Source organism: Martes martes (assembly GCF_963455335.1).
Source record: "Martes martes genome assembly, chromosome: 4".
NCBI classification, from domain to species: Eukaryota; Metazoa; Chordata; class Mammalia; order Carnivora; family Mustelidae; genus Martes; species Martes martes.
This window is the reverse complement of record NC_137891.1, coordinates 509,888-535,234: the sequence shown is the minus strand read 5'-3', so window position 1 is coordinate 535,234 and position 25,347 is coordinate 509,888. Positions and strand designations below refer to the sequence as shown.

Sequence of the window (25,347 nt, the reverse complement as noted above, 5' to 3'; positions counted from 1 at the left end):
CCATCCCACTGCCGACTGGACTAGGAAGTGACTCAGACTGACCCGATTCTGACTGCTAGATGTGGCTCGTTTGGTCCGCACTTCCGAGGCCGCTGACCGCGGGACAGGCAGCCTGTCCTGCCCATGAGGAGTCCAGATGCCTGGAGGGGCTACCAGCCCCGACTCACCCTGCTTCCACCCCCACCCCCCGTCTTCCAACCCAACTCCAAGATTTGCTCCCTGGCAGGCTCCCGGAGGTCCTGAGAGGTGTGCACCGGGGGAGCCCCTGGAGTGGGCGCCCCCCACCCTGCGCCCCCGCGGAGGAAACACTTGTCTGGAAGCAAGAGACGGCTTTACTGAGAGGGGAGAGACCGGCCGGGAAGGGCGAGCGTGGTCTCGGGGTTGCCTGTGGCGTCACACGTCCAGGTAGGACTGGAAGCTCCGCCTTTTGTAAGCGCCGGGCTTGCGCTGCAGGAGGCCGGGGCTGAACGTGGCCCCCAGCGGCCAGTGGCGGACCACGTGCCGGTACGACGTGGCCAAGCAGTCAAAGTAGTTAATGTCGAGCTTCCGGGCGATGTGGCGGCCCAAGTATTCCATCTGCTGTGGGGACAGGCGGCAGTCAGGAGGGGACCGGTCAGCTCGGGCGCCCCCTCCACCAGCTGCCCGCACTAAGGCCCGGGCACCCGCGGCGGGGTGTTCGGGCTCCGCCTGAGAAACGGCCCCATCCTCAGCCCCTAAGCAGTGGCAGGCCTCCTGCCGCACGGAGCAGGGGAGTGGAGTGTGCCTGGGGCCCGGGGCGGGTTGGAGCGGACCCACCTGGTAACGCTCGGACAGCTGCACCAGCACCAGCGGCTCGAGCTGGTGGCCGCACAGAACCAACTGGAAGAAGCACCTTCCGTAGGCTGGAGAGGGGCGAGCAGCTCAGCCAGGGGCTCTGGGGCCCGAGGGGGCTCCGGGGAGCGAGCGCAGAGGGGCTGGGGGCGCAGGGCAGAAGGGCGGCTCGCCACCATCCCCCCCCCCCCCCCCCGTCCCCAAGCTGGTTCCTTGCACACCCGGCCCCGCCCGCTTCACCGTCCGAGCTGAGCGCCAGGCGCACGTAGACCAGGTGCATGGGCCCCTGGCACACGGTGCGGCCCTGGATGGAGAAGTGGTACGTGCCGCGCGTGTGGTTCAGCACCAGGCGGCGCCGCGGCAGGGACGAGATCAGGAGCCACAGGCCGACGCCCACGCCGCACGCGGGGAAGCCCCACGTCTCCTGCTTCAGCACCTGCGGGAGCCGCGCGGGCCTCAGCCGCCGAAGGGCATGCGGGGGGGTCCGGAGGAGGGTGCCCGGAGGGGGTCCAGGACCGGGAGGCCGGCGGGGGGCGCCCAGAGGGGGGGTTAGCCCCGGGAGGCCGGGCGGGGGGGGTGCCCGGAGGGGGTCCAGGACCGGGAGGCCGGCGGGGGGGGTGCCCGGAGGGGGTCCAGGACCGGGAGGCCGGCGGGGGGGGGCCCGGCGGGGGGTTAGCCCCGGGAGGCCGGCGGGGGGGGGGTGCCCGGAGGGGGTCCAGGACCGGGAGGCCGGCCGGGGGGGGGTGCCCGGAGGGGGTCCAGGGCCGGGAGGCCCGGGGGGGGGCCCGGCGGGGGGTTAGCCCCGGGAGGCCGGCGGGGGGGGTGCCCGGAGGGGGTCCAGGGCCGGGAGGCCGGCCGGGGGGGGGTGCCCGGAGGGGGTCCAGGGCCGGGAGGCCCGGGGGGGGGCCCGGCGGGGGGTTAGCCCCGGGAGGCCGGCGGGGGGGGATGCCCGGAGGGGGTCCAGGGCCGGGAGGCCGGCGGGGGGGCCCAGAGGGGGGGTTAGCCCCGGGAGGCCGGCTGGGGAGGGGTGCGCGGAGGGGGTCCAGGACCGGGAGGCCGGCGCGGGGGGGGGGGTGCCCAGAGGGGGTCCAGGGCCGGGAGGCCGGCGGGGGCGCCCGGCGGGGGGTTAGCCCCGGGAGGCCGGCGGGGGGGTGTGCCCGGAGGGGGTCCAGGACCGGGAGGCCGGCGGGGGGGTCCAGAGGGGGGGGTTAGCCCGGGGAGGCCGGCCGGGGAGGGGTGCCCGGAGGGGGTCCAGGACCGGGAGGCCGGCGGGGGGCGCCCAGAGGGGGGTTAGCCCCGGGAGGCCGGCCGGGGAGGGGTGCGCGGAGCTCACACCTGGCTCACGAGGCCGAAGCTGACGAGGACGAGGCAGACGCCGAAGAGCAGAGCCCCCTTCCACAGCGTGTCCAGGTAGTACTCGAGCACGAAGACTGCGGGCGGGCAGCGCGGCGGCGGCGCGTGAGCTGGGCCCCGCAGGCGCCGCAGTCTCCGGGCGCCCCGACTTGGCCCCGCCCCCACTCCAATCAGATCCCGGGGCCAGACCCCGCCCTGCCCAAGCAGGACTGTACCCCGCGGGGGTTCAGGCAGGGGTCCCCGCCCCCGCCTGTTCTGCTTCCCGGTCCGCGCGCACCATTGGGCTGCTGCTGGGTAAACGGGTAGAAGCTGTCGTGCTTAAGGCGCTGGGCCAGGTGGCGCTCCGTGCAGAAGAGTCCCAGGGCCCAGAGCTGGAAGCGCTTGCCCCCGGAGGTCGTGGGCAGGCCGCCCATGCGGCCCCTGGGGACCTGGGTTAGGAACAGAGTCAGCTGGGCTGCTGGTAGGTTGCCGCCACCCGGGGCTCGCGGTGGGACTGACCTGGTACAACGAAGGCTCCAGGGCTGCCCTTCGGGAAGGCTTTCAAAAGGCAGAAGAGCGACACCAGCTTGAGGCGGTGACCCAGGCTGGGCGCAGCCTGGGTTCTAGAAGTTCTGAGCAGCGTGTTCTAGAAGGGGCTGTTGTTGACTACGCCTTCTGCAGCGAGTCCCCGGGTCTGGCCCTGAAGTGAGCATGCGCTTCCCCACGTATCCCCACACCACCCAGCGCCACCCACCTTGGCCTGGTTCGCAGTCCTCACCAGAAGGGAGGGTGGCAAGACATCCCAGGCCTGAGCTGGAGAGAAGTCTGCAGGCAGGCTCCCCACACTGAACCCCACGGCTGAGCAGGCCTCCCCGCTCCATCACCACTTTTGCCCAGGTAGACCTTGGAACACAACCACGGACCGCTCACCTCCGTGTGTGTCCCTGAGGGCAGGACACACACTCGGTCCAGGGCTCAGGCCCTGGGGAGGAGTGAGCGAGGGATGCCCACAGGCGGCCTCCGGAGCCCTGGGAGGCCACCCCCGCCCTCCCCCACAGGCTCTCCGCCAGTTCCAGCCTTAGATGCTTCCCTCAGGCACACATCTGCTCTCCTCCCCACCTGAAGGACCACACAGAGTTCCTAAAATGTTTTATTGTAACAAAACGCTCAACCATCCCGAACACGTAAAGGGTGGAGGGCTCCGGTGGCCACCCGAGCGCCCAGGGTCCGGGACTGCCTAGCCGGAGGAGGGAAGGCTGGTGAGCAGCTGCTCCAGGCACCACTGGACTTCCTCCTGGCCTCGGTAGGCCCGCTTCAGGCCCCGAGGGAGGCAGCGGCAGGACTCCAGGTTGAGGTAGAGCAGGCCTGGGCAGCTGCTGATCACAGAGCTGGAGGAGCAGAGCAGGCCATGGGGACCAGAGCCGCTGGTTCCCGGAAGACCTGGGCCCTGGCAAGGCCAGGCCAGCATAAGGAGCCCTCTCTGCCCAGGCGCCTCGGCTGGCTCTGCCCCCCAGAGGCCCCAAAGCCCAAGCCCAGTACCCGTGGTGTCCCTAAGGGCCATCCGAAGCAGGGGCCGGCCAATGTGTGCTCCCCTTTGGACCCTCGAAGCTTGCAAGCCAGGCCTGTCGGGGAGGCAAGCCGTACCGACTCCAAGGGATGGGGGAAGGGGATGCTGACCTGACCGTGCTTGGTGTGACCCGGGTGCCCCTGAGGTTGACAGAGCACAAGGCGGGAGGTGAGCCCCCAGGGGTGGCTGAGAAGGCGGCCAAGGCCCGCTCCAAGTCCTTCTCGCTGAAGCCCTGGCCACTCAGGTCCAGCTCCCGCAGACTGTGGCGCCACTTGTGGGTCAGCAGGTGGCTGCCCTCTTTGGCCAGAGTCAGCCGGTCGGACATGCCGTAGAGGCCCAGGTGAAGCTGTTGTAGCTCTGCAGACAAAAGGTGTCCACGAACTGTGGGGCGGGCAGGGGGAGCCACACCCGTCCCACCTGGCCAGCACCCAGAGGAAGCTGACCCTGGCACGGCAGATCACACAGGCCAGCCGGTGTGACGCGGGCACAGCCTCGAAGATCCAACAGGCGCAGACTCGGGGAGCCATGGAGCAGGCGGCCCAGGGCCTCATCGCTCACGAAGTTGCAGGTGGAGCCGGCAAGGCAGAGCTCCTCGAGGCTGGGGAAGCCCGGGCCGGGAGCCGCCACTCGCCCGGAAGGCTTGGGCAGCCACATCAGGTTCAGCAGCCGCAGCACCTGGAGCGAGGCCCAGGCTGCAGATGGGGAGGGAGGGTGGCAGGCGGGGGAGGCGGGGCATCAGGCCCCAGCAGGTGCGAGAGGCGGGGCGTCAGTACCTGCAGCTGGGGGCAGCCCTTCTGCAGGGCCTCCACCGGCAGCTGGAGAGGAGTACTGCTGCGACTGATGCCGGTGCTCACCTCCAGGACCTGGAGCCGGGGGCAACAGCTGCCCTGCAGAGGGGTCGCAGAGCGCAGGCTCAGCGGCCTGGCAGTCCCCGGCTCGGCACTGGGCTCTGCTCCCGCCTGCCACCAACCTACCAGCAGCGCACCCAAGATGGCTGTCGTCTGGGAGCTGTAGGTCAGCCACAACTTGCGCATTCGGGGCCCTGCCTCCTCCAGGAAATTCACCACAGCTGTGGACTCCACCTGGGAACCCAGCACATGGGCACCCGTCACTTCGGCCCAGGCTTCTTCAGGACCCCTGGGGACACTGGGCTCACCATGGAGTGCTGTATGTCCAGGCTGTGGAGCTGGGAGCAGGCCTTAGCCAGCATGACCAGAGTGTCGGGGGTCACGCCATGGCAGTCAGAAAGCTTGAGGAAGGTGAGCCGAGGACAGCACTCGCTAACCAGCTGTGGAAGACAGAGCACCAGCCGAGATCGGGTCTCTGGTCCGCGAAGGAAAGAAACCAGCGGCTGACGCCAAGCCCCCTCGACTATTTCAGCTAGGACCTCCTTTCTGCCCTGGAAGGCCAGCATGGGTGCTCCCACTTCTGACACCTCCCTGCTGAAAAAGAAAGGCAAGGAGAACCGGGCAGGCATCCCCATGGGGCCGCGCTGGGATCCGGGTGCCTGACCCACTGCCTGGAAGTACTGGGCAATCCCGAAGTGTCAACGGCCGGTGTGCAGGGCAGCCTAGAGCTCTCACCTTCAACACAGGGTGTACCTGGGACTTCCAGTGGATGAGGGTCAGCCTCTGGAGCTGGGAGAACCTGGCCGACAGCAGAGGCAGAGCTGCATAGTGTCCCCACGCTGCCCCTTTGTCAGCATCAGCCCATCCCGGCACTTTGGTGTAGGGGGCAGAAACGGGCCTGCGGCTTTCTCCGAGCCACAAAAACGAAGCCAGGGCACGAAGAAAAGAGGGGCTCTCTCACCGACTGGGCATCAGCCGCTCCAGAGAGGCAAGAAGCTTCTTCTCGGCCTTGGCTCCGCTCTTGGCCAGGCGACCAGCCAGCGGGGGCGACAGGGTCACGGTGTGCCAGAGCGCAGGCTGGGAGGCGGCCTCGTGCCAGCGGCGGCACACGCGCGCAGCCCTGGGGGGGGGGATCTCAGCTGAGGGGCCCGGCCTTTCGTGGCCGTTGCTGCGGGGTTTTCTAAGAGGAGAGGCCTGTCACGACGCTGCGGCCACCTCAGCTCAAGGACAGGCCCTGGGGGCTCTCACTGGACCCCCGAGGGACGGTGCTCTCTCGTCCGCGTGTGTGAGCGCTCCCTCGGCTACGCGCTCTGCCCCCCGCCCCCCCCCGCCTCAGCCACCCGCGGGGCGGGCAGGAGGTCAGCCCGAGCCCCGCTGCGGCGCTCGACGGGCCCGGGTACCTGCCGAGGAAAGGCAGGGGCCCCTCGGCCGCCACCAGCAGCCCGAAAATCTGCAGCAGGATTTCCAGCGGGATGCGGTCGCCCCAGCCCGGGTCGGGTCCCCGCGGCGGCTCCGGAGCGGGCGCCGCTCTAGGCCTGGCCTTGGCGGCCGGGGCGCGGGCCGCGGCGGGCAGCAGGCGCCGGGTGCGGCGGGACGCACGCCTTTGCGCGCGGGGGCGGGCCGGCCCGGGGCCCGGCAGCAGCAGCAGCATGCTGTCCGACTGCAGCAGGTGGTACCCGGAGCCGCTGGGCACCAGCCGGTCCCACCACCAGTCCTCGGCCGAGCGAGCCCGCGCCCCGGCCGGCCGTGCGCCCCGCACCCTGCGCCGCGCCCGCCGCGCCGCCCCGGGAGCCATCGCCCCCAGCCCCACGCCCGGGCCGCCCGCTGCCGCGGAGGAGCTGAGGCCGCCGGAAGCAGGCGGGGCCGCGGGAGGAGGCGGGGCGTGGCCGCGGAAAGGCGGGACCGGAACCCCGGGCCGCCCCCTCTCCGCGCCCCCTTCCGGGGCGGGACTTCCGGCGGCGAGTCCTGCCGGGGACGGGCCGGCCCGCGGCTTCCTCTCGTTCGGGCGCGCCGGCGTCTCCCAGCCCCACCGGCTCTGGCTGAGGCCGCGCCCCTAGGCCGCCGCCGGCGCCTTCCGAGTGTGGCGAGACGCCGGGCCGTCGGGCGGGGAGCGCGCAGGTGCAGGGTCAGGAGGCGCGGGCAGCGCCGCGCCCCGGGCATCTCCTCGCCGCCCGCCTGACGCCGCGAGGGCCGGTCCCGGCCCGCCGCTCCCCGCGGAGCCCGACTTCGCTCCCGCTGTCGTGGGTCTCGCAGAAGCGTCGGGCTCCCATTGGGGCGCAGGAGCAGCACGGGTGTGCGTGGCGCCTTAGCGGTGCCCTGTCCCGGAGTCCGTGTCCGTTTTGGGGTGAGGGTGGTGGTCTCACCAGCTCAGACCCGAAGGTGGAGTCCGTTTTTCCTCATTTTCTTCTGGGGTCGTGGCTGCTTGGGCCCGGCGTGCCGTCCGGTATGTTTGGCCCCTGCCGTCCCCATGCCTCCCCACCCCCGCGCACCCTCCAGGTTCCCTGGTCCAGGCGGCCGGACCCTGTTCTGACTCCAGTTCTGTGTCTTTGATCTGTGCTCCCGCGTGCGTGTCTGTTCCTTTCGAGATGGTCTTAGTTCCCAGGAGAGCTGAAGCCTTTTCCTTGGGTCCAGGTGGGGAAGAGGAGCGGGCGTGCCCCTGACCTGTTCTGAAGGGCCCCGCCTTGGGCCGAATGGCAGCACCCCCACTGGGCCGTCTGGTGTTGACCCACCTGCTGGTAGCCCTCTTTGGCATGGGCTCCTGGGCTGCCGTCAACGGGATCTGGGTGGAGCTCCCCGTCGTGGTGAAGGACCTTCCGGAGGGTAAGTGGGAGTGTGCGGGGAAGTGAGGCTTCGGGTGGGCCAGGGGAGGCCGGTTGCAGCGGCGCACCGTGCCTTAGCACCTAGCTCCTGACTTGGCTCTCTCCCTTCCCGGCAGGTTGGAGTCTGCCGTCATACCTCTCTGTGCTTGTGGCGGTGGGGAACCTGGGTCTGTTGGTGGTGACCCTGTGGAGGCGGCTGGCTCCGGGCAAGAGCGAACGGGCTCCCATCCAGGTGGTCCAGGCAGTGAGCGTAGTGGGCACAGCCCTGCTGGCCCCCCTGTGGCACCATGCGGCCCCCGTGGCAGGGCAGCTCCACTCCGTGGCCTTCCTAACGCTGGCCTTGGTGCTGGCACTGGCCTGCTGTGCCTCTAACGTCACTTTCCTGCCCTTCTTGAGCCACCTACCACCTTCCTTCTTGCGCTCCTTCTTCCTGGGTCAGGGCCTCAGTGCCCTGCTGCCCTGTGTGCTGGCCCTTGCGCAGGGCGTAGGCCACCTCGAATGTTTGCCATCTCCCGCCAATGGCACCCTTTGGCTCCCCCAGGACTTTCCGGAGCGTTTTCCCGCCAGCGCCTTTTTCTGGGCGCTGACCGCTCTTCTGGTCACTTCAGCCGCCGCCTTCCAGGCTCTCCTGCTGTTACTGCCAATCCCGCCCTCTGCACCCACAGGGGGTCCGGGGTCTGGCCTGCGGGCGAGAGCCCCAGCGGTGGAGGAGGAGGAAGAGGCCTCACCACTGCAGGGATCCCCGAGCCGAGCAGCGCGCGCCACTCCCAGCCCAGATGCCGAGACCCAGCGGCTGCTCTCTGTCCGCGGAGCCTGCCTGTTGGGCCTGCTGGCCGTCACCAACGCGCTGACCAATGGTGTGTTGCCTGCGGTGCAGAGCTTTTCCTGCTTGCCCTATGGCCGCCTGGCCTACCACCTGGCCGTGGTGCTAGGCAGCGCTGCCAACCCCCTCGCCTGCTTTCTGGCCATGGGCGTGCTCTGCAGGTACACAAGGGTCCCCGAGCTCCGAGGGGTAGAGTTTAGGGATGGGGGCTGGGTCCTGGTACAGCCAGCTCTGAGTTTCTGCTCACCCCTGTAGGTCTCTGGCAGGGCTGGGTGGTCTCTCTGTGCTGGGCATGCTCTTTGGGGCCTACCTGATGGCACTGGCAGTCCTGAGCCCTTGCCCACCCCTGGTGGGTACCTCTGCAGGAGTGGTCCTTGTGGTAAGTATACTGGGGACACCGAAGCAAAGAGGACTGCAGTGGGGGGGGTTCCCCCGGAGCAGGGAGCCCCTCGTGCTCAGCCTGCTGCTGTGTCTGTCCTCCCAGGTGCTGTCATGGGTGCTGTGCTTGGGTGTGTTCTCCTACGTGAAGGTGGCTGCCAGCTCCCTGTTGCACAGTGGTGGCCGGCCGGCATTGCTGGCAGCTGGCGTGGCCATCCAGGTGGGCTCCCTGCTTGGGGCTGTTGCCATGTTTCCTCCCACCAGCATCTATCACGTGTTCCGCAGCGGGAAGGACTGTGTGGACCAGTGTAGCTCCTAAGTCTGGGCAGATGGGGGACGTGATGTCAGACTGAGATGCCACAGCGCCCAAGTGCCCGCATCCCCAGGGGGCCCTCCTCGCACGTGGGCTCACTCATGGACACCTGTACACTCCACAGCAGACGCTGGTCAGAGTGGGGACCACAGAACAGTCCCAGAGCCAGGGCCCAGCTAGGGCTGTGGGCTTGACCCCGGATCTGGAACCTGTGTGGGATTTGCACAATAAATCACTGTTACTCCATGGGTCCTAGTAGTTAACTTCTGTAGCCCTTTGTGCAGAGAGACCTCTGCTGAGCTGGAGTGGTGACTTGAACTGTTTGTTGAGCAGGGGTCCCGCCCCCCCCAGCTGGCTGCTCTCATAGGTCCTGAGGTTGTGCCCTCTGAGCCCTGGACTCTTGCTCCCCGTCCCCCCAGAGGTAGCGCGGTGTCGGCCCAACAGCAGCTCACCCAGGGTCTCCCACTGAGTGGTGAGGCCTCGTCCCAACTGGGCCACTGCTCTGGAAGCGTCTCTGGGCTGTGTGGGCTGAGCCAGCTGGGCGTGAGGGTCAGACAGAATAGGCTATCTCTTTTTTGGTGACCTGGCAATGGTAGCGTTTGTTTGTTCCCTTGTGGGAGGGTCCGGCCAGGGGGCTCATGCCTGAGCCCCTTCCGCAGAAGGGGCTCAGCGAATAGGGCTTAGAAGAGACTGGGGTATAAGGTTCCAGCCAGTTTAGGGATCCGTCTGGTCAGGAGTACTGCTGCTTTCCCTGAGCCACAGGTGTCTCGTTTCTGGCTCCTTCTGGGGTCAAACGTATGAACGGCCCATGCTCTTTATTTCTCCCTGGGCTGCTGATAAGTCCTGTCCCTGAGCAGCCCACACTCACCCCAGCCCCGGGAGAGCAGTCTGGGCCTTGGCTTGGCTAGTGTCTGCAGGGACCAGAGCAGTAGCACTGATTGCGGTCTGTGCTGAACGGGTGCTTCTGTACAGAGGGCTCGAGGGGACTGGAAGGAGTCCCGAAGCCGGGCAAGGGGGCGGGCAGGGACTCGGAGGATCTGGATGGAAGCTGTGGTGACCAGAGGCTCAGGCTTCTGCCCCCTCCTCTGGGCTTGCTGGGCAGGCCAGAAGCAGAGGCCCTTGGGGCAGGCTCCGCAGGGGAGGCAGGACACCTGAGCTGTGATCCGGTGTGACTGGTCTGGCGCTGAAACCCTATTCTTACAGAGAAGGGGCCCCATGTCCGCGGGGGGAGCCTGTGGCTGCAAGGACCTCAGGCAAGTGACCGTGAGGGCTGGAAAAGTGGCTCCTTCCCCTCCTGCCGCAAACCCTTCCCACGATTGTTCCGGTCTCCGGAATGCTCTTTTCAAATTTCAGAAGCTGCCCGTCCTTGACTTGGCCTGCACATGGGCCTTTGAAGGTCTCTTTCTTCCCGCCTGGCAGGACCTGCTGGGCAGGAGAGTAGGAGGGACCCCAGGCCCTGGGTGCCGGAGCCTCTGCTCTGGGGCTGCATCGAGTATTGGGACGGTCCAGGCTCCCCGGTGGCTCAGACACAGCCCAATCCTGAGGACAGGAGGCTGCCTGCCGGGTCCCAGCCTCCCAAGGTGCTGATGGCCTGGAGAAGGCGCAGGGGCAGTGGGGGGTTCTCATGGCTGTTTGCTTTTGGGAGTCGGGGCTGGTAGGTGGGGCGTGAGCTGCAGAAGCTGTCTTTGGTGGTGGCGAGTGGAGAGATTCAGAGGGAGGAGGATGAGGACAAGGGATGGAGGGTGTAGCCGCGGGCCGTGGCACACCCCCTTCCCCGTGCACACACTCTGCCCTCATCCCCCAATAGCACCCTCGCCTGCCCCCACTGGGGCTGGGGCTGGTGGAGTTGCCTCCCAGTTCCTGCCCTGTGATCAGGAAACGATCAAAGGAGCTTGTGTGCAGGAGCCTCTTCCCTGCCCACATATGCATTTGTGCCTGGTCCAAGGGCCACAGAGGAGTAAGGCCCCGTGGGACATCACGGTCTCCTGGAGGGGGGGGCAGGTGGCCCTGAACCTGGGGCCAGGGCTGGAGGTGGACAATTTGAGGAAGCCACTGCCCTTAGAAGCCTCAGGGGCCTTCCTGTCAGTGTTTCGTAGGAAATAAGCCGGGGGGGGGGCGGTGCGGGCGGTCGGAGATGCTGAAGGGCCAAGTTCTCGAGAGCCGTCCCGGCACACCCTTCCTACTCGTGGCTGCCCAGCACTGCGCTCGGTCACCGGGGCACCCACACTGCCAGCTGGACAGCAGGTGGCCCACGACTCAGGCTCCCAGCCCTGCCCAGAGGGTCTCGAAAACCCAGGGCTGGGGGGAGTTTGAAGGAGACCCCGGAGGGGAGGCAGTGGCCGAGGCAGGACCTTTGGCACCTGGCTGTCCACAGAGAATGCCCCCCGGGGAAGGGCAAGACGTGAGCGACAGGCCCACCGAGGCCCCGTCCCATCCCGAGGCTCCTTGGAACCAGAGCGGGGCTAGCTAGGGTGTGGCCTGCCCCGTGCCGCTTCCTTTCGCAGGTGTGTGGCCACTTGTGCGGCTGAGTCTGTGCATGTCGACAAGGCTCGCCTGGCTTTGGTCGAATGACTAAAGGTCCTCTGGTTCTCGGCCTGTTGGAGTCCCTAAGGTGTGACTTCCAGTCCGGTTGAAGGTGTGATAATGCCTGGCTAGTGACATGGTTGTGTCCTTCCATTAGCATCTGCTCAGGGCCCCCACGGCATGGCTTGGGGCCACAGGACAGGGGTCCTCTAGGGCTTCCTCCTCTCCATGGAATTCAAAGGGACCTCCTGGCTCTGTGGCACCAGAAAATGGGAGTGGGGGAGCCTCTGGGACCCTGGCTGGTGAACGAGTGCCGGTCATCAGCCGTTTGGAGTCAGCCACTCTGGCCATGTCCTCCCCGTCTCAGGGATGCTACATGCCTGAGGCCACAGGGCCACTTAGGGCCTCCCTACTGCAAGTGCTGGCGTTCTCTCCGTTGCACCTTCCAGGGGGCTTGGAGGCTGCCAGGGTTCTGACGGGGTGCTAATTGCAGGGCCCCCGCCCTCTGGTTGGTGGGTGACCCAGACGGTCCAGTCATGGTGTCCATCATCCTGCCCACGGCAACTGAACGAAGGGACCACTGCTCCTGTGGAGCAGATCAAGGTCTACCACGACATCTGTCTTAAGGTGTCATTCATCCCAAAAGCTATGACAGGCTACCCAAACCGCTCCCAGAGCACACCTGAGAACGAGGGCACCCCAGAGGCAAGCAGGGCGAGGGGGGGAGAGGGGCGGGACCCAGAAAACATCCTGGGATCGCCTGGATCCAGTCGCATCTATGCGTGATCTTCGGACTTCAAGTCACGAGGGCCCGCGGCATCTTGCTTGTTGAAGCAGAGGTGAGCTGCTTGCCGTGTGGCCCCCCGCGAGGGCGTGGTGGCGCTTGCCTCCCTGAGACGTTCAGGACGGTTCAGACCTTCGGACACCCCGCGCTCGTCGTCTTTTGCCTGGGGTGAGTCGGTCATTCTCGTGGCAACACTCCCTGTCACCCTCCCCGTGACCTTTTCCTCTCCTGGGCCGCCGCCTCCAGTTCCTAGCACAGTGGTTCCCTGACCCGCTCCTGACCTGCGAGGGAGAGTTCAGAACTTTCTAGACAGGGTCCCAGGGCTGCTCTCAGGGGAAGTTCCTTTGTGTCTGCATAACTCTATGAGCATTTTCATTTGGTGAAAGACAAGCTGCAAACAACTTTGGAATTTCCATCCCTTTGCAAAGGCGGTGGAAAAACTGAGCTAATTTAAAAGCAGATTGGAAAGGATTTCCTACCTAGTCCCCCCCCCCCCGACACCCCCCAAGCCTCCGCAAATGTTCCCTTTGTTGTTTTCTTTTTAAAGTAGGCCCCACGCCCAGCACAGGGCCTGCGTTCACGACCCTGAGATCAAGACCTGAGCTGAGATCAAGAGCCACCCAGGCGCCCCTGGATGCTTGTAGAGCTGTTCGGGGGACGGCACCATTCTGCGAGCGGAGCGGTGGCTACAGACGGCAGAGCGCCAGCTCTGCGCGCAGGTCCCTGGGAAGGCAGGCCAGCAGCGTGGGGAAGGCATGAGAGCGCGGGGCAAGGGGAGAAGGGGTTCGTACGCGGGGCCAAAGAATGGAGAGAGGAAAAGAAAGCAGGTGCCCAGCAAAGCCAGGGATCGGGAGCCTCCACTGAAGGGCAGAGGCAGGAGAAAGGCCCTTGTGATGAGGCCGCCGGGGGTTCTTGGGGAGCCGGGGGGAGCCGGCGGCGAGGCCCGCGTGGGGCCGGGAGCCGGGAGCCAGTCATCCTCTCGCACTGAGGTCTCCGCGGGGAGCAGGGGGCGGGCTTCTCTAAGGGTTCACTGTGTTGAATGTGGCTGTCCTGGCTGGCTGGGTCCCTCTCCAAAGCAGTGTCATGGCACCCGTCTAGGGCTCCTGACGTGAAGGACATCACACTTCTTTATTTTTGTGAGTGAAGAGTCCCCTTCCCTCTCCCCTCCACCCTCCAAGCCAGAGGTCTCCCAAGCTCAGCCATCCCCAGCCTCCGCTCTCCCTGGCTGTGCTGGGAGCACAGGGCTCTGAGCAGGGCGGGGGGCGGTCCGGCTTCCAGCCCCTGGAGACACCATCAGAGCTGGTGCTGGAGCATACTGGGGGGACTTGAGCAGGGGGATCTTAGGGCCAGAACCTTGAGGAATTGGGGCCTGAGGATGTGGCAGATGGGGACTGAGGTTAGGGTTAGGGTTAGGCTGAAGTGAGAGGACGCTAGACAGTAACTCAAATCCACACAAAAAATAAAGAGCACTGGAAAAGGTGACTACGAAGGTATATACAAAATTCAGTATTCGTGCATTTTTGTCTTTTTAACTTTTTCTTGTCCTATCTGATTAAAAATATAACTGCATGAAGCAGTAATCATTAAACTATGTTGACGGGGGCGCCTGGGTGGCTCAGTGGGTTGAGGCCTCTGCCTTCCGCTCGGGTGATGATCCCAGGGTCCTGGGATCGAGCCCCGCATCGGGCTCTCTGATCAGCAGGGAGCCTGCTTCCTCCTCTCTCTCTGCCTGCCTCTCTGCCTACTTGTGATTTCTGTCTGTCAAATAAATAAATAAAAATATTTTTTAAAAAAACTATGTTGATGGGTTTATAACATATAAACATGTAATTTGTATGACAGTAATAGAAAAGAGAGTATGGAATGGAGATATACAAGAGCAAATATATGAGTAAAGTTCTTATATATTATTGAAGTTAGGCTGATATTAATATGAACCAGATGGTTACAAATAAAGACATTTAATTTAATTCTCAGGAAATCACCAAGAAAATAACAACAACAAAAAAACAGTAGAAGAAATGACAAGAAAATTGAAATAGTACACTAGAAAATATCTGTTTAGCACAAAAGGATGTAGTGGAGGAAAAGAGGGACAAAAGGATAAGACATATATTTTATCTTTTTTTTTTCTTTTTTTAAGTAGACTACACACCAATGTGGGGCTTGAACTCAAACCCTGATATCAAAAGTTGGTTGCTCTACTGACTTAGCCAGCCAGGTGCCTCAAGACCTAGGACATAGAGAAAACACAGCAAAATGACAGGCGTAAATTTTACCTAATCAGTCATTATATTAAGTGTAAATGAGCTACACACAGAATGGATTTTAAAAATGATCTTACACGTGCAACTCTTGGATCTTGGGGTTGTGATTTAAAGTCCTGAGTTGCGTATAAATATTGCTTAGGTAAATAAACTTTAAAAAAAATTAAATGATGGGGCGCTTGGGTGGCTCAGTGGGTTAAAGCCTCTGCCTTCGGCTCAGGTCATGATCTCAGGGTCCTGGGATCGAGCCCCGCGTCGGGCTCTCTGCTCAGCTGGGAGCCTGCCTCCCTCTCTCTCTCTCTGTCTGCCTCTCTGCTTACTTGTGATCTCTGTCAAATAAAATCTTTAAAAAAATAAAAAAAAAGATTCTCCTCTCTGCCTCTCCCCTCTACCTCTCCAAGAAGAAATTAATATGCCACATACATGTAAAAATACAGTGAAAGGAATGTTGAGATGGGAATTTTGAGCTGTAAACTCCTGTAGTTAAAAATATCAAATCAGGGGTGCCTGGGTGGCTTAGTTAAGTGTCTGCCTTCAGCTCAGGTCGTGATCCTGGGGTCCTGGGATTGAGCCCCATGTTGGACTCCCTGCTCAGTGGGGAGCCTGCTTCTGCCTCTCTCTCTGCCTGCTTCTCTGCCTGCTTGTGATCTCTCTCTCTCTCTCTCTCTGCCAAATAAATAAATGAAATCTTAAATTTTTTTTTAAAAAAAGTATCTGCCTTCAGCTCAGGTCATGATCCCGGGGTCCTGGGATCGAGCCCCACATCAGGCTCCCTGCTCGGAGGGGACCTGCTTCTCCCTCTCCCGCTTCCCCTGCTTGTGTTCCCTCTCGCTGTGTCTCTCTCTGTCAAATAAATAAATAAATAGAATCTTTATTTTAAGAAGTACCAAAAAACATGTTAACAAGGTTGTCAATACAAGATTGATATACAGAAATCTGTTGTCTTTATATACTAGTCATGAACAATTTGAAGAGAAATTATGAAAAAATCCTTTACAATAGCATAAAAAATAATTAAATACTTGGAAATGAATTTAACCAAAAAAAGTAAAAAACTTATATACTGAGTACTATAAAATATTGAAAAAATTAAAGAAGATGCAAGAATTTGGGGTGCCTGGGTGGCTCAGTCATTGAGCATCTGACTCTTGATTTCAGCTCAGGTCATGATCTTGGTGCCATGAGATTGAGCCCTGTGTCAGACTTGTGCTCAGCTTCGAGTCTGCTAGAGATTTTCTCTCTCTCTCTCTCTCTCTCCTTCTGCCCTACCCTCAAATAAATAAAGAAATCTTAAAACAAAAACAAAAACTTGGGGCACCTGGGTGACTCACTCAGTTAAGCATCTGCTTTTGGCTCAGGTCATGATACCAGGGTCCTGGGATCGAGTCCAACATCGGGCTCCCTGCTCAGCGGGGTTCTTGCTTCTCCCTCTGCCTCTGCCTGCTGCTCCCCCCTAGTGCTCTTTCTCTTTCTCTCTCTGTCAGATAAATGGATAAAATATTTAAAAAATAAAAAGAAAATTAAAGACTCAAGTTTATGGAAGCAGATTCCATCTTCATGGATCCTAAGACTTAATATTGTTAAGATGGCATCACTCTCCACACTGATATATAGGTTCAAGAAATTCCTATCAAAATTCCAAGGTTTGGGGCGCCTGGGTGGCTCAGTGGGTTAAAGCCTCTGCCTTCGGCTCGGGTCATGATCCCAGGGTCCTGGGATCGAGCCCCACATCGGGCTCTCTGCTCAGCAGGGAGCCTGCTTCCCTTCCTCTCTCTCTCTCTCTCTGCCCACCTCTCTGCCTACTTGTGATCTCTGCCTGTCAAATAAATAAATAAAATCTTTAAAAAAAAAAAAAAAATTCCAAGGTTTTTTAATGCTGAAATCAACAAGCTGATCCTAATTTTCGTAACAAGGTGCAAGAGACCTAGAATAGCCAAAATAATCTTTAAAAATAAAGTTGGAAGAATCACTCACACTTTCCAATTACAAAACTTACTACGGAGGTACACTAATCAAGACTGAGCAGTATTGGGGTGCCTGGCTGTCTCAGTTGGTCGAATATAGGATTCTCGATCTCAGGGTCATGAGATCAAGCCCCATGGTGGGCATAGAGATTATTTAAAAAAAAAAAAAAAAGGCGGGGCAATACTAGTACCGATGTAAGAATAGACATGAGGTCGATGAAATGGAATTGGGAGTTCTGAAAGAGACATAATACTTGTGTAATGGTTATGGTTAATTGATTTTTCACAAGGTGCCAAGAGAGAGCAGGAGATGTAGCTGAATTTCCTAAAACATAGGAACAGACACGGAGAGTTAGATGAAATGAGGAGACAGAGGAAAATATCCCAAATGAAAGAATGGGACAAACCATAGCAAGAGACCTAACAAAACAGAGGTTAGTAATAGGACTGATAGAGAATTGAAAGTAATGGTCATAAAGATGTTCACTGGAATGGAGAAGAGAGTGAAGAATCTCAGTGAGACCCTCAACAAAGAGATAGAAAACATGAAAAAGAGCCGATTGGAGATGAAGAACTCAATAACTGAAATTAAAAATGCACTAGAGGGAATACACAGTAGACTAGAGGAAACAGAAGAACAGATCAGTAACTTAAAGGGCAAAGGAACAGAACATCACCAGGCTGAACAGCAAAAAGAAAAATGGGTAATAAACACTGGCTAAGGGAACAGGTTAAGGGAACTCAGCCCATTATCCAGTATGATAACATTCACATCATAGGAGTTCCAGAAGGAGGAGAGAGAGCAATGGAGAAAGAAAATTTATATGAAGAAATACTAGCTGAAAACGTCCTGAATCTGGGAAAGGAAACAGAAATCCATGTAGGAGGCACAGAGTCTCCAAGAAAATCAAACCAAGGCAGTCCACACCAAGACACATAGTAATTAAAATAGCAAAAAGTGGAGTGCCTGGGTGGCTCGGCTGTTAAGCAGCTGCTTTCAGCTCAGGTCATGATCCCAGGGTCCTGGGATCGAGTCCCACAACAGGCTCCCTGCTTGGTGGGAAGCCTGCTTCTCCCTCTCCCACTCACTCTGCTTGTGTTCCCTCTCTTGCTGTGTGTCTCTCTCTGTTAAATAAATAAGTAAAATCTTTTAAAAATAGTAAAAAGTAGGGGCGCCTGGGTGGCTCAGTGGGTTAAAGCCTCTGCCTTCGGCTCAGGTCATGATCCCAGGGTCCTGGGATCGAGCCCCGCATCGGGCTCTCCGCTCCGCGGGGAGCCTGCTTCCTCCTCTCTCTCTCTGCCTGCCTCTCTGCCTACTTGTAATCTCTCTCTCTCTCTCTCTCTGTCAAATAAAATAAAATAAAATCTTTAAAAAAAATAGTAAAAAGTAATGATAAAGAGAGACTTTTAAAAGCAAGAGAAAAGATGGGGTGCCTGGGTGGCTCAGTAGGTTAGGCCTGTGCCTTTGGCTCGGGTGGTAATCTCAGGGTCCTGGGATCGAGCCCCGCGTCGGGCTCTCTGCTCGGCAGGGAGCCTGCTTCCCTTCCCCTCTCTCTGCCTGCCTCTCTGCCTGCTTGTGATCTCTGTCAAATAAATAAAATCTTTTAAAAAAAAGTAAGAGAAAAGAAAACAGTTACATAAATGGTAACCCCATAAAGCTATCAGAGGATTTTTCAGGAGAAACTTTGCATAGCAGAGGAGAGTGACGTGATATATTCAGTGTGCTGAAAGGAAAAAAACCTGCAGCCAAGAATACTCATCCAGCATTCAGAACAGAAGGAAAGATAGTTTCCCAGACAAAATAAGTTCAAAGAATTCATCACCACTAAACTAGCTCAACAAGAGATGAGTGGAAAGAAAATATCCTAACAGTAAGAAAAGTAGGAAGCACAAAAGCAGTAAAATTAAGTATCTCTGTAAAAATCTGTCAATGGATTCACAAAACAAAAGGATGTAAGGTATGACACTATATGCCTAAAACTTGGGGGGAGGCGGGTAAAGAATGTTTCAACTTAAGTGACCATCAATTTAATATAGACTGCTACATGTAGAAGAGGTTATATACAGACCTAATAGTAACCACAATTCAAAAGCCTGTAATGGGAGCACCTGGGTGCCTCAATGGGTTTAAAGTCTCTGCCTTCAGCTCAGGTCTTGATCTCGGGGTCCTGGGATCCAGCCCCACAACAGGCTCCCAGCTCAGCCAGGAGCCTGCTTCCCCCTCTCTCTCTGCCTGCCCCTCTGCCTACTTGTGATCTCTGTCTGTCAAATAAATAAATAAAATCTTAAAAAAAAAAACCTGTAATGGATACATGCAAAATAAAGAGAAAGGAATCCAAGTATGTCACTAAGGAAAGCCAGCAAACCATGAGACAAGAGAACAAGAGAAGAAAGGAACAGAGAACAGCCATAAAACAAAACAACAGTAAAACAAGTACCAAAATGGCAGTAAGTACATACTTGTCAATAATTCCTTTAATGCAAATGGACTAAACACTCCAATCAAAAGACATAGGATGGGGAACCTGGGTGGCTCAGTGGGTTAAAGCCTCTGCTTTCGGCTCGGGTCATGATCCCAGAGTCCTGGGATCGAGTCCCGCATCGGGCTCTCTGCTCAGCGGGGAGCCTGCTTCCTCCTCTTCTCTGCCTGCCTCTCTGCCTACTTGTGATCTCTGTCTGTCAAATAAATTAAAAAAAAAAATCTTAATAAAAAAAAAATCTTTAAAAAAAAAAATGACATAGGATGATGGAATGGACAAAAAGGCAGGACCCACATACGCGCCGCCTCAAGAGACTCACTTCAGACCTAAAGACACCTGCAGATTGAAAGTGAATGGGTGGGAGAGTATTACTGTGCAATAGAAGTGAACGGAAAGCAGGGTAGCAATACTTATATCAAACAAAATAGACTTTTTCATTTTAAAATTATTTTATTTATTTGTTTGACAGAGAGAGAGACACAGCGAGAGAGGGAACACAAGCAGGGGAAGTAGGAGAGGGAGAAGCAGACTCCCTACTGAGCAGGGAGCCTGACACGGGGCTCAATCCCAGGGCACTGGGATCATGACCTGAGCTAAAGCAGATGCTTAACCGACTGAGCCACCCAGGTGTCCCCGAAATAGACTTTTTTTTAAAGCATTTTTTTTTAAGATTTTATTTATTTATTTGTCAGAGAGAGTGAGCACAGGCAGACAGAGAGGCAGGCAGAGGCAGAGGGAGAAGCAGGCTCCCTGCTGAGCAAGGAGCCCAATGTGGGAATCAATCCCAGGACCCTGGGATCACGACCCGAGCCGAAGGCAGCCGCCCAACCAACTGAGCCACCCAGGCGTCCCCCAAAATAGACTTTTAAAAAATGTATTTTATTTATTTTTGAGAAAGAGAGAGTGCATGAGCACAAGAAGGGGAAAGGGGTAGAGGAAGGAGCAGACTCCCTACTGAGCAGGGACCCCCAACACCGCCTGATGTGGGACTCAATCCCAATACTCTGGGATCATGACCTGAGCCAAAGGCAGGTGCTTAACTGACTAAAATACCCTGCCCAACGAAATAGATTTTTTTTTTTCGAAATAGATTTTAAAGCAAAGACTCAACAAGAAACAAAGGACACTATATAAACCATAGATGGGACAATCCAACAAAAAGATAATGGTAAATATTTATGCACCCACTATTGGAGCACCCAAATACATAAAACATCTAATAGCAAACATACAGAAAGTAATTCATAGTAATGCAATAATAGTAGGTGACTTCAACACCCCCCTTAACGTCAATAGACAGCTCATCCAAACAGAAAATCAACAAGGAGATAGCGGCTTGAATGACACATTGGACCGGATAGATCTAACGGGTATATTCATAACGTCCCATCCTAAGACAGTGGTATACACATTATTTTCAAGTGCAGATGGAACATTCTCCAGAATGATCACACACTGGGTCATATAACAAGTCTCAACAAATCTAAAAACACGGAAGTTATACCATGCATCTTTCCCAACCACATTGCTGGGAAACTAGAAATCAACCACATGGAAAAATCTGGAAAGAGCACAAATACGTGGAAGTTATATAACATGCTACCAACCGACACATGGGGCAAGTAATAAATCAAAGAAGAAATTTAAAAAACACATGGAGAGGGCGCTGGGTGGCTCAGTGGGTTGGGCCTCTGCGTTGGCTCAGGTCATGATCCCAGGGTCCTGGGATCGAGCCCCGCGTCGGGCTCTCCGCTCTACGCGGAGCCTGCTTCCCCCTCTCTCTTTGCCTGCCTCTCTGCCTACTTGTGATCTCTCTCTCTGTCAAATAGATAAAAAAAATCTTTAAAAAAAAAGAAAAGAAAACTTCCTGCAAAGGAAACCTATGGTTTAACACTTGTTACCCACATAAATAACTGGGTCACAGTTATGTGAGCCTGATTTTATGTCCTAGAGTGATCTTTATTTGAAAAAGAATTTTTTTTATTGAAAAGTGGGGGGAGACAGTAATAAGCAATTTAAAATTTGGACTAAATAAAAAACACTAGAGGTATTTCTTTTTTATTTTTTAATTTTTATTTAATTTATTTTTTTAAAAAAATATTTATTTATATAACAGAGAGAGAGAGGGAGAGAGAGAGAGAGAGCACAAGCAGAGGGAGAAGCAGGCTCCCATCTGAGCAAGGAGCCCAATGTGGGACCCGATCCCAAGACCCTGGGATCATGACCTGAGCTGAGAGCAGCTGCTTAACCAGCTAAGCCACCCAGGTATCCCATTATTTCTTTTCTAAAAAAGATTTTACAGTGCCTGGGTGGCTCAGTGGGTTGAACCTCTGCCTTTGGCTTGGGTCATGGTCTCAGGGTCCTGAGGTTGGGCCCCACATCGGGCTCTCTGCTCAGCGGGGAGCCTGCTTCTCCCCACCACCCCCGCACCCGCCCCTGTCTGCCTCTCTGCCTACTCATGATCTCTCTCTCTGTCAAATAGATAAATAGAATCTTGAAAAAAAAAAGATTTTATTTATCTATTTGTCATAGAGAGAGAGTGAGAGAGAGAGCACAAGCAGGGGGAGCAGCAGGCACCCCACTGAGTAAGGAGCCTGATGCAGGACTTGATCCCAGGCCCTTGGGACTATGACCTGAGCCAAACGCAGATGCTTAACCTACTGAGCAGACAATACATTAGTGGTGTTTCTCTCACTCTTTTTAAATTAACATGTAATGTATTATTTGTTTCAGGGGTACAGGTCTGTGATTCATCAGGCTTATATAATATCCAGTGCTCATTACAACACATAGCCTCCCCAATGTCCATCACCAGTGACCCCTTCCTCCCACCCACCTCCCCTCCAGCAACCCTCGGTTTGTTTCCTAAGATTAAGTCTCATGGTTTGTCTCCCTGTCTGGTTTCACTTATCTCATTTTTTCCTCTCTTTCCTTATCCTCTGCTTTGTTTCTTAAGTTCCACATATCAGGGGCGTCTGGGGGGTTCAGTAGGTTAAACCTCTGCCTTCGGCTCAGGCATGATCTCAGGGTCCTGGAATGGAGCCCCACATTGGGCTCCCTGCTTGGCAGGGAGCCTGCTTCTCCCTCTCCCTCTGCCTGCCTCTCTGCCTATTTGTGATCTCTCTCTGTCAAGTAAACAAATCAGTAAATAAATCTTTTTAAAAATTCCTCATATCAGTGAGATCATATGATAATTCTCTTTTTCTGATTGACTTATTTTGCTTAGCATAATACCCTCTAGATCCATCCATATCATTGTAAATGGAAAGATTTCTCTTTTTGGTGGCTGTATAACATTACATTGTATATATTTATACCACATCTTTATCCATTCATCTGTCGATGGCCATCTAGGCTCTTTCCATATTTGGGGTATTGCAAACATTGCTGCTGTAACCATTGGGGTGCAGATGTCCCTTTAGATCACCACATCTGTACCTTTGGAGTAAATGTGCAGTAGTGCAATTGCTGGGTCAAAGGGTAGCTCTATTTTTAACCTTTTTTTAAAGATTTTATTTATTTATTTGGCAGGCAGAGATCACAAGCAGGCAGAGAGGCAGGCAGAGAGAGGGGAAGGGAAACGGGTTCCCCACGGAGCAGAGAGCCCAATGCAGGGCTTGATGCCAGGACCCTGAGATCATGACCCGAGCCGAAGGCAGAGGCTTAACCCACTGAGCCACCCAGGTGCCCCTATTTCTAACTTCCTGAGGAACTTCCATGCTGCTTTACAGAGTGGCTGCACCAGCTTGCATTCTCACCAGCAGAGTTTTGCCTCTTTGGTTAGATTTATTCCTATGTGTCTTACGGTTTTGGGTGCAACTGTAAATGGGATCAGCTCCTTAATTTCTCTTTCTTCAGTCACGTTGTTAGTGTATAGAAATCCAACTGATTTCTGTGCATTGATTTTATATCCTGCCACTTTACGGAATTCCTATAAGAGTTCTAACAATTTTGGGGTGGAGTCTTTTGGGATTTCCACATAGAGTATCATGTCATCTGCAAAGATTGAGAGTTTGACTTCTTCTTTGCCAATTATGATGCATTTTATTTCTTTCTGTTGTCTGATTGCTGAGACTGGGACTTCGAGTACTATGTTGACTAGCAGTGGTGATAGTGGACATCCCTGCCGTGTTCCTGACCTTAGCAGAAAAGCTCTCAGTTTTTCCCCATTGAGAATGATATTCGCTGTGGGATTTTCATAGATGGCTTTTATGATATTGAGGTATGTCCCCTCTATCCCTACACTTTGAAGAGTTTTATTTTTAAAATTTTTAAATGTTTTTATTTGTTTATTTGAGAGTGAGAATGGGGAGGGGCAGAGGGAGAAGCAGACTCCCCACTGAGCAGGGAGCTCAATGCAGGGCTCACTCCTGGGACTCCAGGATCATGGTCTGAGCCAAAGGCAGACGCCCAACTGACTGAGCCACATAGGCACCCATATGAAGAGGTTTAATCAATAGTGCACTTTGTCAAATGCTTTTTCTGCATCTATTGAGCGGACCATGTGGTTCTTGTCCTTTTAGTTATGTAGTATATTACATTGATATGGATGTTGAACCAACCTTGCAGCCCAGGAATAAATCCCCCTTGGTCGTGGTGAGTAATCCTCCTAATGTACTGTTGGACTCCGTTGGCTGGTATTTTGGTGAGAATTTTTGCATCTCTGTTTACCAGGGATATTGGTCTGTAATTCTCCTTTTTGATGGGGTATTTGTCTGGATTTGGGATCAAGGTATTGCTGGCCTCATAAGAAGGGTTTGGAAGTTTTCCTTCTATTTTGCCTTTTTTTTTTTTGAAAGAACTTCAGAAGAATAGTAAATATTAATTTACTATATAATATTAATTATATATTATATAATATATATAATTAATATATAAATATATATATAATTAGTATATAAATAATTAATATATAATATTAATTATATATTATATAATACTATAATATTAATTATTCTTTAAATGTTTGCTAAAATTCCTCTGGGAAGCCGTCTGGCCCCAGGCTCTTGTTTGTTGGGAGATTTCTGATGACTGCTTCAATTTCCTTGCTGGTTATGGGTCTGTTCAGGTTTTCTATTTCTTCCTGGTTCAGTTTTGTTAGTTTATATGTCTCTAGGAATGCATCCATTTCTTTCGGATTGTCTAATTTGTAGGCATGTAGTTATTCATAATACGTTCTTATAATTGTTTGTATTTCTTTGGTGTTGGTGTAATCTCTCCTCTTTCATTCATGATTTTATATATTTGGGTCCTTTCTCTTTTCTTTTTGATACATCTATCCAGGGGTTTATTATTATATTAATTCTTTCAAAGAACCAGCTCCTAGTTTTGTTGATTTGTTCTAATGTTCTTTTGGTTTCTATTTCATTGATTTCTGTTCTCATCTTTATCATTTCTCTTCTCTTGCTGGGTTTAGGCTTTATTGGCTGTTCTTTCTCTAGCTCCTTCAGATGCAGGGTTAGGTCGTGTATTTGAGCCCTTCCTTGTTTCTTGATAAAGGCTTGTAGTGCCATATACTTCCCTTTTAGGACCACCTTTGCTGCATTCCAAAGATTCTGAACAGTTGTGTTTTCATTCTCATTTGTTTCCATGGATTTTCAAAATTCTTCTTTAATTTATTGACCCATTCATTCTTTAGTAGGATGCTCTTTAGCCTCCGTGTATTTAAGTTCTTTCCAACTTTCCTCTTTTGATTGAGTTCCAGTTTCAGAGCATTGTGGTCCAAAAATTTGCAGGAAATGATCCCACTGTTTTGGTACTATTGAGACCTGATTAGTGATGCAGGATGTTTTTTATTATATTTATATAATATATATATTATATTATATTTATATAATATATATAATATATAAATATATATTTATAATATATATATTATAAATATATTTATTATATTCTCGAGAATGTTTCATGTGCACTCGAGAAGAATGTGTATTTTGTTGCTCTGGGGTGAAACGTTCTGAATATATCTGTGAAGTCCATCTGGTCCAGGATGCCATTCAAAGCCCGTATTTCATTGTTTCTCTTCTGCTTAGATGATTTGTTCATTGCAGTGGGTGGGGGGGTGTTAAGGTCCCCTACTATTATTGTATTATTATTGATGTGTTTGATTTTGTTATTAATTGGTTTATACAATTGGCTGCTCCTATGTTAGGGGCATAAATATTTACAATTGTTAGATATTATTGTTGGATAGACCCTTTAATTATGATATAGTGTCCTTCCTCATCTCTTATTACAGTCTTTGGTTTAAAATGTAATTTGTTGGGTTACCTGGGTGGCTCAGTCGTTAGGCATCTGCCTTCGGCTTAGGTCGTGATCCCAGGGTCCTGGGGTCGAGTCCCACATTGGGCTCCCTGCTCAGAGAGAAGCCTGCTTCTCCCTCTCCCACTTCCCATGCTGTATTCCCTCTCTTGTTGTCTCTTTCTCTGTCAAATAA

At 55.0% G+C, this 25,347-nt stretch overlaps 3 protein-coding genes across 6 annotated transcripts; 1 reads left to right on the top strand and 2 right to left on the bottom strand.

Moving 5' to 3' along the window:
- Positions 1 to 393: 393 nt before the first annotated feature.
- Positions 394 to 2,789, bottom strand: TMEM249 (transmembrane protein 249; the record flags this gene model as incomplete). Its single annotated transcript, XM_080800176.1, has 6 exons — positions 2,662 to 2,789; positions 2,441 to 2,591; positions 2,146 to 2,240; positions 1,051 to 1,246; positions 796 to 881; positions 394 to 579 (listed from the first exon to the last, which is right to left on the bottom strand). The coding sequence occupies exons 2-6, from the start codon at positions 2,574 to 2,576 to the stop codon at positions 394 to 396; spliced, it is 699 nt and encodes a 232-aa protein (XP_080656302.1). The 5' UTR covers positions 2,577 to 2,591; positions 2,662 to 2,789.
- Positions 2,790 to 3,274: 485 nt separating this feature from the next.
- On the bottom strand, positions 3,275 to 6,352 carry FBXL6 (F-box and leucine rich repeat protein 6; the record flags this gene model as incomplete). 3 transcript variants are annotated; one of them, XM_080803187.1, is made up of 9 exons in its annotated part: positions 3,275 to 3,530; positions 3,820 to 4,066; positions 4,153 to 4,384; positions 4,483 to 4,596; positions 4,684 to 4,791; positions 4,866 to 4,997; positions 5,293 to 5,356; positions 5,519 to 5,737; positions 5,958 to 6,352. In XM_080803187.1, the coding sequence occupies 9 exons, from the start codon at positions 6,350 to 6,352 to the stop codon at positions 3,380 to 3,382; spliced, it is 1,662 nt and encodes a 553-aa protein (XP_080659313.1). In that variant the 3' UTR covers positions 3,275 to 3,379. The 3 variants fall into 3 exon arrangements, with proteins under 3 accessions (XP_080659313.1, XP_080659314.1, XP_080659312.1); XM_080803188.1 differs by having other exon boundaries at positions 5,519 to 5,677; XM_080803186.1 differs by lacking the exon at positions 5,293 to 5,356 and having other exon boundaries at positions 4,866 to 5,151.
- Positions 6,353 to 6,489: 137 nt separating this feature from the next.
- SLC52A2 (solute carrier family 52 member 2) lies at positions 6,490 to 9,151 on the top strand. Of its 2 annotated transcripts, XM_080803185.1 has the most exons (6): positions 6,512 to 7,000; positions 7,189 to 7,377; positions 7,493 to 7,608; positions 7,918 to 8,360; positions 8,455 to 8,578; positions 8,684 to 9,143. In XM_080803185.1, exons 2-6 carry the CDS (start codon positions 7,248 to 7,250, stop codon positions 8,894 to 8,896), a joined length of 1,026 nt encoding a protein of 341 aa, XP_080659311.1. In that variant the 5' UTR covers positions 6,512 to 7,000; positions 7,189 to 7,247; the 3' UTR covers positions 8,897 to 9,143. The 2 variants fall into 2 exon arrangements, with proteins under 2 accessions (XP_080659310.1, XP_080659311.1); XM_080803184.1 differs by having other exon boundaries at positions 6,490 to 7,000; positions 7,493 to 8,360; positions 8,684 to 9,151.
- The last annotated feature ends 16,196 nt before the right edge of the window (positions 9,152 to 25,347 follow it).

Excerpts from the sequence above, each read along its gene's own strand:
- SLC52A2 (XM_080803184.1), top strand. The coding sequence starts at position 7,248 with ATGGCAGCACCCCCACTGGGCCGTCTGGTGTTGACCCACCTGCTGGTA. Across the intron at positions 7,378-7,492 it reads GGTGAAGGACCTTCCGGAGG|GTTGGAGTCTGCCGTCATAC; the intron begins GTAAGTGGGAGT and ends CCTTCCCGGCAG. Across the intron at positions 8,361-8,454 it reads GCCATGGGCGTGCTCTGCAG|GTCTCTGGCAGGGCTGGGTG; the intron begins GTACACAAGGGT and ends TCACCCCTGTAG.